At 35.6% G+C, this 17,572-nt stretch overlaps 1 protein-coding gene across 1 annotated transcript in view; it reads left to right on the top strand.

Annotated features, from left to right (window-relative positions):
* Kdm5a (lysine demethylase 5A) overlaps positions 1-17,572 on the top strand; it is a 97,151-nt gene that overhangs the window by 55,837 nt on the left and 23,742 nt on the right. Inside the window, exons 15-22 of the mRNA XM_046459905.2 lie at positions 515-696; positions 1,455-1,579; positions 2,024-2,174; positions 5,074-5,188; positions 7,507-7,862; positions 12,193-12,331; positions 15,293-15,472; positions 16,108-16,269. Coding sequence (XP_046315861.1) covers positions 515-696; positions 1,455-1,579; positions 2,024-2,174; positions 5,074-5,188; positions 7,507-7,862; positions 12,193-12,331; positions 15,293-15,472; positions 16,108-16,269 — 1,410 coding nt within the window. The remainder of the gene's footprint in view (positions 1-514; positions 697-1,454; positions 1,580-2,023; positions 2,175-5,073; positions 5,189-7,506; positions 7,863-12,192; positions 12,332-15,292; positions 15,473-16,107; positions 16,270-17,572) is intronic.

The following is a 17,572-nucleotide window of genomic DNA, read 5'->3' as shown; positions in this document are numbered from 1 at the left end:
AGGTTAATCTTTTTATTATTTTAAAGAGAAGACAAAACCCCATAAAACCTGTGTTCTGTGTGTATCTTCATGAATTATGTGGTAAAACTTCTTTTCATCATCACTCAGGTCAAGAAAGAAAAGTCAGCTACCCCAAAAACTGACAAACTTATATTTCTTGACCTGACAACCTTACATTTCTTAACCTCCCAATTAAAATTTCCCTTGCCTCCTCAAAAAACTATCTTGACTTTTGTAGTAATTATTTCCTTGCATGTTTGTATAGTTTTATCACTCAAACATATATTATTCAACAGCAAAGTTTAAGTTTTGCACAGTTTTAAAGATCTAGTCATCTCCAGTACCGTTAAAAAAAAGTAGCCATGTTTTAGGAAGCATTTTGATGTCATACCATTGTATATGGTATGACATATTTATGCTTTAAATTGGAGATTTATCTGTAGAAAAACACAATTTAAGTTCTTTGCTTTAAAGACTAGAAAGACTTGATCTAGTGACATAAATTATATTTCAGGGTGTTTTGATGTCAGAAGAAGAAGTGTTTGAACTTGTTCCTGACGATGAGCGACAGTGTTCAGCATGCAGAACTACATGTTTTCTTTCTGCTCTCACGTGCTCCTGTAATCCTGAGCGGCTTGTATGTCTCTACCATCCAACCGATTTGTGTCCCTGCCCCATGCAGAAGAAATGTCTTAGGTATCCAAAAGGAATTTGTAAAACTTATATTACCTTTTAAACAACAACAAATCTTAATGTTGTTCTTAATTATTCCCTTCCCTGACCCTAAACTGCTCGTAATTTTTTATTTTTTATTTTTTTGGTACCAGGAATTGAACTCAGGGGCGCTTTACCACTGACCTGACAACCTTACACCACCCTTTTTGTATTTTATTTAGAGACAGAGTTTCGCTAAGTTGCTTAGGGCTACTAGGTTGCTGAGGCTGGCCTTAAACTCATGATCCTCTGCCTCAGCCTCCCAAGCTGCTGGAATTAAAGGCGTGTGCCGCAGTGCCCTGCTGTTAACAACTTCTGTATTCACTTTCCTACTTGAGGTTCATTCTTTTAAAGTTGGCTCTAAAAGTGGCAGCTAAAATTAGTGTTTTTTTTACTAGTTAATTCCATATGTTCCTTGTTTTTCTCTGCATTAAAGCTGTGGGCTTTTTTTTATTGTCTCCCTCTCTCTTCTTTGAAACCCAGGTCTCCCTTTATTGTCCAGGCTGGCCTTGAACTTTCGATACTCTTGTCTCAGTCTCCTAATAACTGGGATTATAGGCCTGCATTACCACACCTGGTTCAGTTTTTGCTTAATGTGAACCAAGATTCCATTCCCTTGGCCATTGTACTTTTCTTAAGCTGATTGTACTTAAAATTTAATTTGTTTTCAAGTTGTTGGATTTTGAAGTTTTTATTTGTGTGTGTTTGTGTATGTCTGTTTCTTTCTTGTTTTTTTGTAGATATCGCTACCCACTAGAAGACCTCCCTTCTCTTCTTTATGGTGTAAAAGTCAGGGCACAGTCCTATGACACTTGGGTCAGTCGAGTTACAGAAGCATTATCTGCTAATTTCAGCCACAAAAAAGGTTAAGTTTCCTTCTTTTGCATAATATACTGAAATCACTGTCACTTTTAAAGAGGCAAAAGTTTTAAGGATGTTTTTGTTTTGAGACTAATGGGTTAGTTGAATATAGGCTTAATTTTGTACTTGAGAATATTCATTTAAATGAAAAAACTGACAAAATGGAACAGATAACTTGGAGTAGATATATATTTAGTCGAGCCTTTGCTAACCAGTGGATCAACACCGAAGGCTTTTTTAAAAATGAAGTAACCTTATCTGAGAGAAGTCATCTATAGGCATTTGGAATGGGCACCTGATCAGAAGTTTTTATTACATTGGAGAGATTTTCATAGCTGCAGTTACATTTCTACTATTAAGTTGATGACTCACTTGAGTGAGATTAGTGAGGATTTTAGAATGGTTTTGTCTGTGATCATAGCATATGGCTTTTTATTTATTTTTACAGATTTGATTGAATTGCGAGTAATGCTGGAGGATGCTGAGGATAGAAAATACCCAGAGAATGATCTCTTTCGAAAACTCAGGGATGCTGTAAAAGAAGCTGAGACTTGCGCTTCTGTGGCTCAGCTGCTTCTGAGCAAAAAACAAAAACATAGGTAAACCTAAAAAGAGTTTGATTTTTCCAGTGGTTTCCTGTTTCCCTCAGATTAAAAGCCAAAGTTTTAACTGGCCTATGAAATCCTATGTTATCACTGACCTCTTATGGCCATGTCTTTCCCAGTAGTGCCCAGGTCTTCTGCTGTTCCTTTTCTCCCTCCCTCAAATTGTCAGAAACTTTTAAAACTGTAATAGTATAAGTTAGTTGTAAATAGCTGTATCAGGAAGACAGCAGACAGACCTGCTGGGTTCAATGCTGGAAATCAGCACTGAAGTTATATAGTATGGGACAAAGACCTACCTGTAGCCAGGAAAATAATTTTTGAAGACCCACTAAATTTATTTTATATTCATTTGTATCTGAGGGAATTAACAGCATGTGCAGTTTATGACCTAGCATTCTCTCCCTTCTTAGACATGTTTAATGACTTTTCAAATGAGATTTGTGAAACATGGTCCACAAGTCCACAAGCTTACGAAAATATGAAAGTTTACTTTTTCAAAAAGGTAGATGAGGGGCTGGGGATGTGACTCAAGTGGTAGCGTGCTTACCTAGCATGCGTGAGGCACTGGGTTCAATTCTCAACATCACGTAAAAACAAAAATAAAGATATTGTGTCCACCTAAAACTAAAAAATAAATATTAAAAAAAAAAAGGTAGATGAAGCAAATGCCTGTGGATAAATGGAAAGCAGTAGTATTGTTTTCTTATGTGGAGGGAAAACCCAGAAAAGAAAAATATCACTTACCAAAGAAGAAAAGAACATACTTAGTTCAAGACCATCCACCTTAAATTGATAGTAGCTAATTGATTCATTCATTCAGGTCCCAAATTCAAATTTCTTAACAACAAAGATCAGGAATATTTAATAACACAGGATCTGAATAAAGTATTTTGAGCTTGAGTAACTTCATAATCTACTTTTTATTAGAACTATTGCACTTTACTAAAGGGGTGATATATATTATTTCTCATTTTTTCCCTCAAAAACTCTCCTTTTTTGTTCCACTCTAGAGCATTCTTGGTGTTCTTCATACATACCAGGCATGCTCTTGCATTCTCACTTCTCTTCACTCAGAGTTCTCTTTCCGCCATATCCAGGTGCTGTTGTTGTACTTCTTTTAGGTCTTTTAAAACTATCACTTTTAGGCCAGGTATGGTGGCATACACCTGTAATCCCAGTGGCTTGGGAGGCTGAAGCAAAAGGATTGTGAGTTCAAAGCCAGCCTCAGCAAGTTGGCAGGGCCCTAAGCAACTCAGTGAGACCCTGTTCTAAATACAACACAAAAAATAGCTAGGGATGTGGCTCAGTGGTTAAGTGTCCCTGGGTTCAATCCCCAGTACTTCAAAAATGAAGAAATCACTTTCTGGGACAGGCGTTTTCTCATAGTCCTTTATGAAATTGCAACCCTATCCTCTCCTACTTTGTTTTTATTCTAACTCTGTCACCTTTTGATACACCAATTTACTTATTTAATGTCATTTCTTCCATTCTCTCTCTTTCTAGGTGGGTGGGGGGTGGTGGTGGTGAGCACTAGGAATTGAACCCAGAGGCACATCCCCATTTGTTCATGGACCTTTATTTTATTTACTTATTTATAAGCGGTGCTGAGAATTGAACCCAGTGCCTCACACATGCTACAAAGCACCCTACCACTGAGCCACAACCTCAGCACCCCCAGCTCTTTTTTATTTTTTGAGACAGGATCTTGTTAAGTTGTTTTGAGCCTTGCTAAGTTGTTGGTCTAGCTTTGAACTTGTCATTTTCCTGCCTCAGCCTTCTGAGTTGCTGGGATTATAGACTATGCCACCATACATATCTATCTCCTCCATTCTTTCCTCTCTCCACCAGAATGTCAAAGATTTTGATTTTCATTGCTATATTTCTTGTGCTTACAAATACAGCATATAGCAGGTGCACAGTAAATATTTGTAAATAAATAAATGATACTACAAGCTAAAGGCAAGTGGCAGCAAAGAGTAACCTTGATGGATGTGGAAGAGGCTGTGGTTGGTTAAGGAGCATAGAAGGGTTATGCCTGATTTAATGCAATTCATATGCATTAACTTTTCTGTGGTATTATTTCATAGTCATTCCAACATATTCCTTATATCTGAATAGCTTTTGTCTATAATACTTCACATTGAGTTCTAAATTACTTTGTGAAGTTTTGTTTTGTTTTTTTTAAACCTACCAATTTATCAGAGAATCTTTGAGACTTTTTTTTTTTTTTTTTTTTTGGTACTGGGAATTGAACCCAAGAGTGTTTACCACACTGAACTACATCCCCAGACTTTTTTTAATTTTGATTTTGAGATAGGGTTTTGCTACATTGCTTAGGGCCTCAGTTGTTAAGGCTGACCTCAAACTTGTGATCCTCCTTCCTTGGCCTTCCAAGTTGCTGGGAATACAGGAATGTACTACTGTGCCTGTGTCTTAAGAGACATTGCCCAGTAGATCTTATCTTGTCACTAAATGATCATTGAATCCCTTGGGGAATCTATAAAAGCTTAGGGAACTTTTTAGAAAAGTGCATGTACACACAAGATTTTGAAATAATTTTAGGTGATTTGTTATTCTAAGGCAGGTTAAAGGCCCTTGTTTCAGATTGTAAACATTTTAACATACAGGATTTAGTTTTATTAATAAACCTAATAAAATGTTGGAGATATTTAGCACTTACAGATTGGAAGAAATGTGACTTGGAGTGTTGAATCTTAGAATCATTAACTGAAGAGTTTAAAATTTTATTTTGAAGTGATTACCTTTATAATGGATTCTAACACCAGGATTCTAAGATTTGCTTAGGTTTGAATTCTGAATAGAATAAGAGCCCTATTTTATATCAGAAAGACTGAGTTATTCTTACTTATGGCTCAATATTATTTCACAACAGGCAAAGCTCAGATGGTGGGAGGACTAGGACCAAACTGACAGTAGAAGAATTGAAAGCCTTTGTCCAACAACTATTTAGTCTTCCATGTGTCATCAGCCAAGCTCGACAAGTAAAGGTGAAGTGTAAAATTCTTTTCTTGAGTAATATCCATTGTAATATGGACAGCTGTTTTGGTTTAACAAAATTGTATGTCTGTTTTTTTGTTCTGTTGGCTTCTTTTCTTTTATATATACTGTTATTTAAGGTTATTTAGTAGGCAGTTTCTTAGTTTTATTCTTGGCCTTCATACCTTTTAACATTCTGGAACTAAGTAAACTAAAAAAATATTTTAATATTAAATTTGGGTCAGAGCTTCTATACATTTATTTATGTAATTTATTTATTTTTGGTATCAAGGAGTGAACCCTTGGGTGCTTAACCACTGAGCCACATCCCTGGCCCTTTTTATTTCTGTTTTGAGACAGGGTCTTTCTAAGTTGCTTAGAGCCTTGCTAAGTTGCTGAGGCTTGCTTTGAACTTGCAGTCCTCTTGCTTCAGTCTCCCAAGTTGCTGGTATTACAAACATGCACCACTGCACCTGGCTGAGACTTTATTTAAATAAAGGTAACTGAAACACAGTAAATTGGTTTTAAAATCTGAGTATATCAGGAAGTTTCTAATACACATGAGCTTTTAAAAATACAGAGCTCTGAAATTATTCAGGTTCCAATGATTTAATGAATATGTAAAATCTCAAAAGCATGTTAGTTTGTATGTTTTGTAATATTTTGATAATTTTTGTGTTTTGGAAGTGGCTAGAATGTTTAAAATAGCTCTTAAGAAGGCTATCAACTTGTAAAATCTAGTATAATTTATGATCTTACTGCATTTCATAAGAACATTTTCATTTTGGTAGTTAGCTACTTTCTTTTTTCAATGGCTTTTTTCTGTAATCAATTGTGATACCACACATTCCTTCTTTTACTTCTCTTTGTTGTTTTTTTTTTTCACTAGTAAGTGTTGGAGTGTATTAGGAGTCTCAGTCATTTTTTTCTTTTTGGTACCAGTGATTGAACTCCAGGGTGCTTAACCACTAAGCTACATCCCCAGTGCATTTGGTATTTTATTTAGAGACAGGATGTCACTGAGTTGCTTAGGGCCTCATCAGCCATTTCTTTAGGTGTAACCTCTCCTGATATCTTCTTGTTTTGTCGAGTGTCATTAAATGTTACCTGCAACTGGTTGATTCCCAGATCTCCAGCTTTCACTGTATTTCTTTTCTATTGATTTTGTATATTCAGATGCATACTCTACATTTCTTGGCAGACTAATAGATAGCTGAAAAACCTTTTAATTAGTCAAATGAATCAAAATCCTTGATTCCTTTATATTCCTATACTCCATGTCCAATCTCTAAATAAGTGCTGCATTTACCTCCAAAATATATCCCACAGTGAACCATGTTTTTAACATGATCTCTGATTAAAATTGCTCTAGTATCATCATTGCTTGAAATTGCTCTGTGGCAGTTGCATCTGTGTCTTATATTACCGCAATAGCCTCCTAGCTGCTTTCTCTTCTGCTTTTGTTCTTGGCAGTTTATTATTTGTTTGGTAGCCGGAGTGTTTATCTAAAATATAACTCAAATCATAGAACTCACTTGTGGTTAAAATCATTCAGTGGTTTCCCAAAGCCATTAGAATGAAATCCAAACTCATAATCCATAAAACATTATGTAAACGGAGCTCTGCTTATTCTTTACATCTCTCTCATCCACTTGTAACAGGACATCAAGCTTATTCCTTTTTAAAAGCTTTTGTAATAATATTTGTCCTGCCTGAACTATTTTTCTACTAGAATCTGCATATAGTTCCCACTCCCACTCCCTTGTTTTAGATTTGGTTCACTGTCTTCTGTGACTACCATTGCTAATAAATGTGCCTCCTGCTCCTCTGGTCATTCTGTGTTTTGTGTTGCCTTATTTTATTTTCAGAATACTAATATTAACAAACTTTTTTTTTTCATGTTTATTGTCTGTCCACATATATTAGAGTATATGGTTTCCTGAAGACAAGGACTTTTTTATGTCTTTAGTACTGTGTGCCTAGAGCAGTGGCTACATCTAAGTTAGTAGTCTTAAATATTTATTAAACGAATCAATTGTATTTTAAAAATAAGATTATGGATAGAATTACTGAGAAGCATAATGCTTTTAACTATTATATCTGAATATTTGATGCTATGATGGTGAGATTTATAAGAGAGTCTAGAATTGATAGCTTACCTGAACTCTGTTCTATTCCATGCTTATTTTGTATCTTTAATTTGCTTTTTTTTTTTGCACATTGTAGGGATGGAACTCAGGGCCTTGTACATTCTAGGGAAGTGTTCTCCAACTGAGCTATAGCCTCAATCAAAATTTTCTTTTCATTTTTATTTTTTTCACCTATTCAGAATTTGCTGGATGATGTAGAAGAATTTCACGAACGTGCTCAGGAGGCCATGATGGATGAAACGCCAGACTCTTCCAAACTTCAGATGTTGATAGACATGGGTTCTAGTCTCTATGTGGAGCTACCTGAATTGCCTCAACTTAAGCAAGAGCTACAGCAGGCTCGGTGGCTGGATGAAGTAAGACTGACCCTCTCAGATCCACAACAAGTCACTTTGGATGTCATGAAGAAACTGATTGACTCTGGAGTAGGGTTAGCACCCCACCATGCCGTGGAGAAAGCCATGGCTGAACTACAGGAGCTTCTCACTGTCTCTGAACGATGGGAAGAAAAGGCTAAGGTCTGCCTACAGGCAAGGTGAACACATATTTTGGTTACTGCTGCCTCTTTAATAACCAAGATAGAAGGAAGAAGGGGAAGGAGAAACATAAGGGCCTGTTTCATTATATGTTTATTTAAATGTTTTGTGTCTCCTTTACCAGTCACTGAGTTATCAAATGGTGCTGTAAGTAGGTAGACTGTTTCACATATGCAAACTATTGTGTTGAATACTTTGTATGGTACCTTTAAATGATACAAAGTAGTGTTTTGTTAAGAGCCACAATTAATGATATAATTAGGAAATAATAGTTATAAAGCTCATTGAAATATCTTTTTATTAATCGAGAGGTATGGAAAAATCTTATAGGAACAAGGAGAGATCTTAGCTTGGATGGTGAGTTTAAAAGCTTATGAGAAAAGTAAGAATTTGGGGAGAATCTTGAAGAATGAGTAGGATTGAAGTAAGGTAGGGGGAAATATGAGAAATGATGTAAGCAAAGTTTAAGGACTATGTTCAGATGACAGAAAATAAATGATACTAGAGTGGAAGACTTTTGCAGGAAAGTAATAAGAGATAGGAATCAGGTTAGAGTTGCATAGCATTGGTACCCATTGGACTTTATGAGATTTAAGTAAAGGGGTCATCATATTTGACTGTATTTCAGTTAATTTGGCTAGTAATTAATCATGGAATTTTTTGGTGAAAGCATTTCTCTAGCAGCTGATTAATATCTACATAATTTTCTATTATGAGGATACATGGTTATTAAGTGACATAGCTGAAATTTAAAGCCTCTTGCAATCCTCCCAAAGTATCTATGCACTTAACTACTTTGTCAGCCACTTACTTTGGAAGCATTTGTAGGAAACTCTTTAGGTGACTTAATTAACACAGCTCTACTTACTTAAGAGGAGTCTCCAATGGTTGCTGGATTCTTTGCTCTTCAGGTGCCATGCAGAATGTGTTAAAGTTTATTCATAGCTTTATTCTGAACTAGATGGAAGCATATTAATTGGGTAAAGCTAAGTGATTTTGGAATATAAAACTATGATTTGGTATACCTGATGCAACTGATAGTAGTCTACTAAAATAAGTTTTATTGGGAGTAATATTTGAAAATTTTCTTTTCCCAATCTCCTGTATTTAATTAGTCACCAAGTTCTGATGTTTTTGCAAACAAAATATCTCATCTCTCTTTTTTTTAACTCCAATGTCACTGACCTAATTATAGTCCTTTTATATTTTCCCTTTATCTTTGCTGTTCAGTAAATATTATAGAGTACAGACCATGTATCTGCACTATTTCTAAGTTCTGTGGAGACAGTAGTGAATAAGATACATAAGGTCTCTCTTCTGTCATAGAATTAACATTCTAGTGAAGAGAGAGAGGGGGGATAAATAGGTTAATTTCAGATAATAAGTGTCATGAAGAAAATAAAATTAATGAAGAAACAGGTTAGTGGAGATAGTTGGAGGTAGAATCTTTTCCATCTTCTGTTAGAATTATCTTTCTGAAACATATCCTTAATATTCTTGATCTCACAGCATTGGTTATTAAGTCCTTATCATTCTTAGTATTTGTATTCTTTGCCTTTGGCCTTCTCTCTGTCTTTCAAATAATGGCTTTCCTCAAGATTCTAAACTAGATCTTTTTCTTTTTTCACTCTGTAATCTCCTTGGAAATTTCATTGGCTCTATTTACCATCTTTATAGTGAATAACTCTTAAATTCTCATCCATAATATAAATGTCTTTCATAGATAACCTCTGCTTTTTAGATAATTCCAGTAGATGTCCCTGGCAGTTACCTCAAATTCCCTGTATCCAAATTGGATTAAATCCTCATACCAGCCCTCTTTTTTGTTTCTTTATTCTGTGAATTAAACATCTTGCACAAATTTGAACAAGCAAGTACTTTAGTAGCTACCTTTTTTATTCCTTACCCTGAGAGTCAATCATATGAAATATATTTTTTCTTCATTAGGTGTAGAATTATTCTAGGTGGATTTTTTTTTTTTTTTTTTGTACAGGGATTGCACTCAGGGGTGCTAAATAACTGAGCCACATCCCCAGCTTTTTAAAATATTTGATTTAGAGACAGGGTCTAAGTTGCTGAGACTGGCTTTTTTTTTTTTCATGTTTTATTTAAACTTTTTTTTTTATATATCTTTATTTTGTTTATTTATTTTTATGTGGTGCTGAGGATTGAACCCAGGGTCTCACACATGCGAGGCGAGAGCTCTACCGCTAGGCCACAACCCCAGTCCCTTTGAATATATCTTGTCTGCTGTTTTGAAGAGAATCATTTTGCTTGGGCTGCTTGTAGGTTGTTTTTTTTTTTTTTTCCTTTCCTTCCCCTTGGACTGCTGTCATAGTAGTTTAGGTCATTAGCATCAGGTTCTGCCAGTGGTCTAACCCTCTCTGATCTGTTCTCCACACTGTCACTAGTGTTGTGCTAATGGTGTCCCTTTTTCATTTCCTTGTTTAGAGCCTTTCCCTATTTTCCCAAGGCCCTCAGGATGCAGTCCAAATTCCTCCACCTAGTTTATAAGGCCATTTGTTATCTATCTCCTTGCTTAATTACATATGTTGCCTCATCTTTTGTCATTCTTCCTCATATTCCATGTTCCAAATATAGTAACCTTCCCACCCCAGTTCCTCAAACATATCATGTTCTTTCTTTCTCAAGATCTTTGTGTGTGTTTAGTTTTTTCTTCTGTGGAGCACTGTTATATTTGAATTCTGTGGTGTGCTTCTTACCACTCCTGCCCTGTGCTTTCCCCACCTTTTCTGATTTGCTTCTATTCAGAAAGGATGAGAAAGCTTAAATGTCAGCGAGGCTTCTTTCACTTGTTAAGTCAATTAGGTCCTTCTACTGTGTATTTTGGTAGCACCTTCACTTTTCTTCATCATTGCAGGTATCACAGTGCATCATAACTCCTTATGAATAATTCTCACCACAAGATTAAAAAGTTTCATGAATGATGAAACCACTCTGACTTTGAAGCTGTCTGTTACTTTACATAGTGAAATTCATGGCTCTCAAAATTTCTAATCTGCTTGCATCTTTTTTTCTTGCCAAATCCCCTCACTCCACCTGCCTCCTTGCATCCACCACATTGCCCCCATCTGAAACTGAACTACCAGCTTCTTTGTTTTCCACACACAAAAAAACTTTATTTACAGTTGAAAATGTAAACAGATAATCATGGTTCTGAATCTGTGATACTTTCAGGGTCTCTCTTGATCAAATAGGGTCATAGCTGGCAGGAGAGCAAACACAGAGGCTAGGTCAGTTTATTTGACTAAAAAAAAAAAAATCACTCAGAGCAAGGGATAATCTGATTCAGTTTTGTTCTGAACTATATTTCCCCACACTGTGATATTACCACAGGCAAATTGCTTATTGTTGGGGTCTGTGGGTACATTCTCAGTCTTTCTCATCACATGAGTGATTTTTCCTGAGGAATGTGCTCCCTCTGTATCTTATTGACACCCCATATTTTCTGTAATCAAAAAGAAATAGATGTGGAATGATGACAGGTAATCAACAGGCCTTTTTAGTTTAGGACACACTAGAGCCAAAAGGACTCTTCTGAATTCTCCACTGCAGAATTGCCTATAGCTCTCAGCCATCTTAGGCACATCTGTAAACAGTTCTATCTTCATGAGGCCAGCTTCATAGCCACTACCTCAACCTCTTTTTAAATGGTTGTCCATACCTTTGTTCTCCTGGTTTTGTTTCTTTAACCTTTCATTTGATAAAATCATACTTCTTTAAGGCCTGGTCAAAGCTCTTAATTCTTCTGGGCAGAAGTAATTACAACTTCCTACAGTTGTGAGTCCATAGTAATTTTATTCTTAGTATAATTCTTCTCTTGTATTCTGATTAATTGAGAATAAGGTCTATGTTTTATTCATCTTGTTTAACTAGTTATTAATGAATGTAGTAAATTAAATTTACATGGTTAACATTAATAGATTTCTAGTCTGTTGCTTCTGCACTGCTAATAAATATGCATCTTTGACCATTTCAGGTATTATAGAGAGCTAGAGTAGAGGCAGTCCAGTGCTGGGTAGTAAAAGGAGCTTGGTGCTGAAACTCATTCTGAATCAGTACTTCAGGTGTGTCATTTATTACATTAAATGACTTTGGAGAAAACAATTTATCTTCTTTGAGTTAAAGTTTTCTTATGTATACAGTGAAAATAAAGATAACTGATTTGCCTCCTTTATAGAATTGTGGTAGGAATTAAATGAAATCATGTATATCAACATTGTCTATACATTATAAAGAACTGTTCAAATGTTGGTATCATTTGAACTTTTCCTCATGCATCTCACCCTATTTTTATTGTTCTTTTAGACCTAGGCACAGTGTGGCAAGTTTAGAAAGCATTGTGAATGAAGCTAAGAACATTCCAGCCTTTCTACCCAATGTGTTGTCCCTGAAAGAAGCCTTACAAAAGGCTCGAGAATGGACAGCTAAAGTAGAAGCTATTCAGGTAAGCAGACTTTTGTATTAACCTACCCATCATGTAGTACCTATCTCAGAAATGAAACCTTTATACCTTTAATTATTTAAAATAGAATAATCACAGTAAAATAATAATGGTACTTAAAATTTACTTACTTTGTTTGATTTTGTAATAAATATTACCTACTTAAACATTAATAAGTTTTGTTCTGAAAAGTGATAAAACTTAGCTATTCAACTCTTATTAGTAGGTTTTTTGTTTTTTAACCTGCTGTCTAAGTATGAATTACTGTTAAAATAAGAGGCAGAAAAATAAAATGAAATTAAAATTTACTAAGCACCACAATACTCTTGTGTACTAAAATATCTAAAAGGGTGTTTGGGAACAGGAATATACGGGAAAGGGTATAAAGAAAGATAGGACTCTGGGGATGGGGTTTTGTAGCTCAGTGGTAGAATGCTCACCTAGCACATATGAGACATGGGTTTGGTCCTTAGCACCACATAAAAGTAAATAAATAAAAATAACAGCAGATGGAGTAAAAAAAAAAAATAGAGAAGAAAGAAATATAGGGCTTTGGCTTCAAAATAGCAAATTTTCTAGGTGGAACAACATATTAAAGCAGTGAAGTCAGTGCTAAAAAGTATGCTTAGACTGTAAAAAACCATTAAGTAGCATCTACAGTACTATATGTGTAAATATTCTTAGTTGTAGAAATATATTCAAAGAAAAGGAGAATCAAATCACTTTCAGTAAACTGCTAATCCAACAAAGAACATGTGCTAGGTATTAAGTTTTAATGACTTCTCTTTTACTATGTGAATTTTCAGTTGACTTTTTCTGGGGCTTCCTTAGCTGCCACTGTTTCCCCTGCCCCCCCCCCCCCCCCGCCCTTTTAAAAATTACCTCTGTTTTCATCAGGGTAGTTTCTTTGTTTTGTCTTTGACCTGTCTCAGGCAGTTGGTTGTCCTGAAAATCTGATAATCCTTAAACATGGTTTATGATTGAAAGACCTAGTTGACAAGCTGTCCTGCATCTCCTTTGTAATTTTGAAATAATTATTTCTCTTAGGCTCTTCCCTTCATTGGAGAATTAACTTTTAGGCTCTGTGTAAGATTCTGTTGATAGGCAGACTTTTCTTTAAAATACTTGGGTTTGGAGTAGGCTGGGTCTAGAAGGTGTTCTATAGACAAATAGCTATGGTTGGGCACAAGAGGGATAATAGTAATAATTGTAATTCTTTTTCTTTCTTTCTTTTCTTCTTCTTCTTTTTTTTTTTTTTTTGTGGTAACTGGGATTGCACTTGGGCACTTAACCATTGAGCCACATCCCTAATCCTTCTTATATTTTATTTAGAGACAAGGTCTCACAGAATTGCTTAGGGCCTCGCTAAGTTGCTTAGGCTGACTTTCATCTTGCAATCCTCCTGCCTCAGCTCCGAGTCACTGGGATTACAGGTGTTTGCCACCATGCCTGAATATAAATGTTATTTCTCGGTCCTAAAATGTGAGCTTTTTGATCTATTCCATTTAGCTATCCTTATCTTGGTACCATAATGATTTAATTATGTCATTAAAATATCTCATGGGACTAGAACCTGTTTGTTACCCATATGCTTCAGTGTATTTCTCAAAATGAGTTTACAGGCAAATGCTTCATTAGATACATGAGAAATAACTTTTTACTGGAATGTAGTATTTAAGTTCTAGAGATAATAATGGTTTTGTTATATGGCAATATAGAAACATTGTTAACTTAGAAAGAAAGTACTCATTCTGTCCTCTGATTATATAACATAAAATGGAAGTGGTTATTAGAACTAAAATCCTGCTTTTAGGTTTGTATTCATAGAAAATTAAATTTGTCTGTAATGGTACACTGGATTTCAACACTGTAGAAATGATGATTCCATTGTCCTAGATAACATTAAATATTTGTTTTCATCAATTAGCAAATTCATTTCCTCATTCCTAATTGTATTTATGCTATCTGTCCCTCAGATTGTCCTTTGAATTAATTTTTATATCTTACTTGTTCTCTTATTAATAAAGTAAATAAGATCTTTGATTACATGTTCATTAAAAAATGAATGTATGCCAGGCACAGTGGTACACTCCTGTAATATCGGCAGCTCGAGAAGCTAAGACAGGAGGATCGCAGGTTCCAAGCCAGCCTCAGCAAAAGTGAGGTGTTAAGCAACTCAGTGAGACCCTGTCTCTAAATAAAATAAAAATAGGACTGGGGATGTGGCTCAGTGGTCGAGTGCCCCTGAGTCAAACCCCAGTACCAAAAAAAAAAAAAAAAAAAAGTATATAGAAGAAAAAGTATATAGAAGACCAATAGAGTAGAGGGAGGGAGGAGGGAAGGGCCTGAATACAGGAATGAAATCTACAAATTATGCTCTATATATGTTATATATGTACATATATGTGAATCACGTGTATGTGTGTATATATATCTCACACACAATTATATATCACACCAATTAAAATAACATTAATCTCAGTGGCTTGGGAGGCCAAGGCAGGAGGATTTCAAGTTCAAGGCCAGCCTCAGCAGCTTAGTAAAACTGTCTCAAAAAATACAAAATGAGCTGGGGTGTGGTCCCGGGTTTAATCCCCAGTACCTCTCCGCCCAGCCAAAAAAAGGGATAACTTTAATAATAGAAGGTAGTAATAGAATAGAGCAAACAGATTGGGAAGGTACTAGGGAATGATGTTGGTCAAATTATATTACGTGTATTTACAAAAATGGCATAAGGATTCCCACTGTTATGTATAATTATAATGCACCAATTAAAATTTAAAACATTAAAATTAATGTATAACTTTTAAAAATAGGGCATTGAAAGTTATATTAATTCAAGAGATACAATTAGTTTTATTTATACAAAAATCAACACTAAACTTTTGTAAATTCTTCCAATAGTATATTGCTAGATTCCCTAGTAGAACTCCCATTGTATGAGAATCTATTTTTGTTTTGCAGAGTGGCAGCAACTATGCTTATTTGGAGCAGCTTGAGAGTTTATCTGCTAAAGGGCGCCCTATCCCTGTGCGCCTTGATGCACTGCCCCAAGTGGAGTCACAGGTAGCAGCAGCACGGGCATGGAGAGAACGGACTGGGCGGACCTTTCTTAAGAAGAATTCCAGCCATACGTTGTTACAGGTAAAGAATACTTTATATACACTTCAGCACTATAATCAGCAGCTGATAAATAAATACCTATAGGTAGTAGTAGTATTTGGTAAGGGTTGTTTTCAGTGTATCTGGTCATTATGACAAGTGATTGCTATTAGTAATATTAGACGTTGACCGGAAATCTAAAGCCTTTGTTAAGACTCATTTCTGGTTAATTTCATGCAGTGTTCAGAAAAAGCAACCAACCTGGCTCATATATCTATTGTTATTAAAGTCTGTCACTGGAAGGTTGTCTTTCTCAGAAGCACACATTTAAACTAAAACACACAGTCCTTTTTGTCTTGCACAGTTGAACATAGTAGTTAAGAGCATAGGCTTTGGAATAAGAGTTTCAGATTTGAGGACTGGCTTCCTAATTACCAACCCTATGTCCTTGGATAAGTTGCTTCCTTTCTGACTCTTAGTTTCTCTTATTTGTAAAATGTGGAATATAATACCTCCTACATAAAGTTGTTCTGAAGATTGAATTAGGTAAGTTGTATTAAGTCCTTTTAATAAGTGCCTGGGACATGGTGAGTTGTCTATAAATGGTTCCTTCTATTAGTTTCACTTTTTAACATTGTTTTGAAAATGATAGTTCATATTTGATTTTATTTTTGTAGGTGCTAAGTCCCCGGACTGACATTGGTATATATGGGAGTGGTAAAAACAGAAGGAAAAAAGTAAAAGAACTAATAGAAAAAGAAAAAGAAAAGGACCTGGACCTTGAACCTTTGAGTGATCTGGAGGAAGGACTGGAAGAAACCAGAGACACAGCTATGGTGGTAAGAAACTGTGTAATACATAGTGAGTTTGCTTTCTGAATGCAAAAATCTGTGAAGATGTTAGCAGGTTTACTGTTTTTAACTATTTTTACTTTCATATACTTTCTCTTTGTGTGTGTGTGTGTGTGTGTGTGTGTATGCATATGTTTGTAATGGTAGTGCAGAGAAGGTTAGTGCTCTGCTTTCTTCCCAAAATTGTTTTATCTTTTTCACATCTCTCTCTCTTTCTCTCTTTCTCTCTCTCTCTCTCTCTCTCTCTCTCTCTATATATATATATATATATATATATATGTGTGTGTGTGTGTGTGTGTGTATATACTTTATTTTATTTATTTTATTTTTATGTGGTACTGAGGATTGAACCCAGTGCCTTGCACGTGCTAGGCAAGAGCTCTACCGCTGAGCCACAACCCCAGTCCCCATATCTCTATTCTTTATTATTTTAGTTTTAGGTGGACACAATGTCTTTATTTTACATTTATGTGGTGCTGAGGATCGAACCCAATGCCTCATGCATGCTAGGCAAGCACTCTACTACTGAGCCACAATCCCAGCCCCCTTTATTGTTATTTTAATAGTTGTGTCATGTTTCACAAAGTTGCCCATAATTTGCTAAGTTGTTTTCTTTCTTATTTTTGGGGGGACTCTGGGCATCAAACCCAAGGCATGTCTCTCATATGCTAGGCAAGTATTCTACCACTTAGCTGCACCCTTAGTCTGTTGAATAGTTTTCTAATATTAAATAATTTACCTGATACTAAGTTTCCTGTTTTAAGTAATAAAGTGAACTTCGTGTCGCTCTTACATTTTAAAAATTATTTTCCTACTCTTGATTAATCGTATAACTAGAGTTGCTGGCTTCATACCCAAGATGTTTGATTTCAAGGCATACTTCTTTCTCCTCACTTTTGTGGTACTAGGGATTTAATCCAAGGGCACTTTATCTCTTAGCTACATGTCCAGCCCTGTTCTTTATGTATTTGAGACAAGGTTTCACTAAGTTGCAGAGGCTGCCCTCAAACTTGTGATTCTCCTGCCTCAGCCTCCGGAGTTGCTGGGTTTTCAGATATGTGCTATCACACTGAGCAAGGAGTACCCTCTTTCTGTTCTGCCCTACAGAAGAATTTAAAGTATTCTATTGAAGTAAATTGTCAAATCTGGTTGCACTTTGCCTGTTTCCCAGATGAGGAATGTTTGTGTGGATACTGGCTGGGTACCCAAATTTTAGGAAATTGTTTACAACTGATTTTTTCTTTTTAAGATATGCTTTGTTATCATGAGACCACATTTGGAGAAAGATTCC

The sequence above is a fragment of the Marmota monax genome, unplaced genomic scaffold (assembly GCF_021218885.2).
Source record: "Marmota monax isolate L192 unplaced genomic scaffold, Marmota_monax_Labrador192_F-V1.1 WCK01_AAM20220418_F8-fsc00163, whole genome shotgun sequence".
Taxonomy (NCBI): Eukaryota; Metazoa; Chordata; class Mammalia; order Rodentia; family Sciuridae; genus Marmota; species Marmota monax.
Note: the sequence above shows the minus strand (reverse complement) of the source record. Positions and strands in the feature narration are given on the sequence as shown.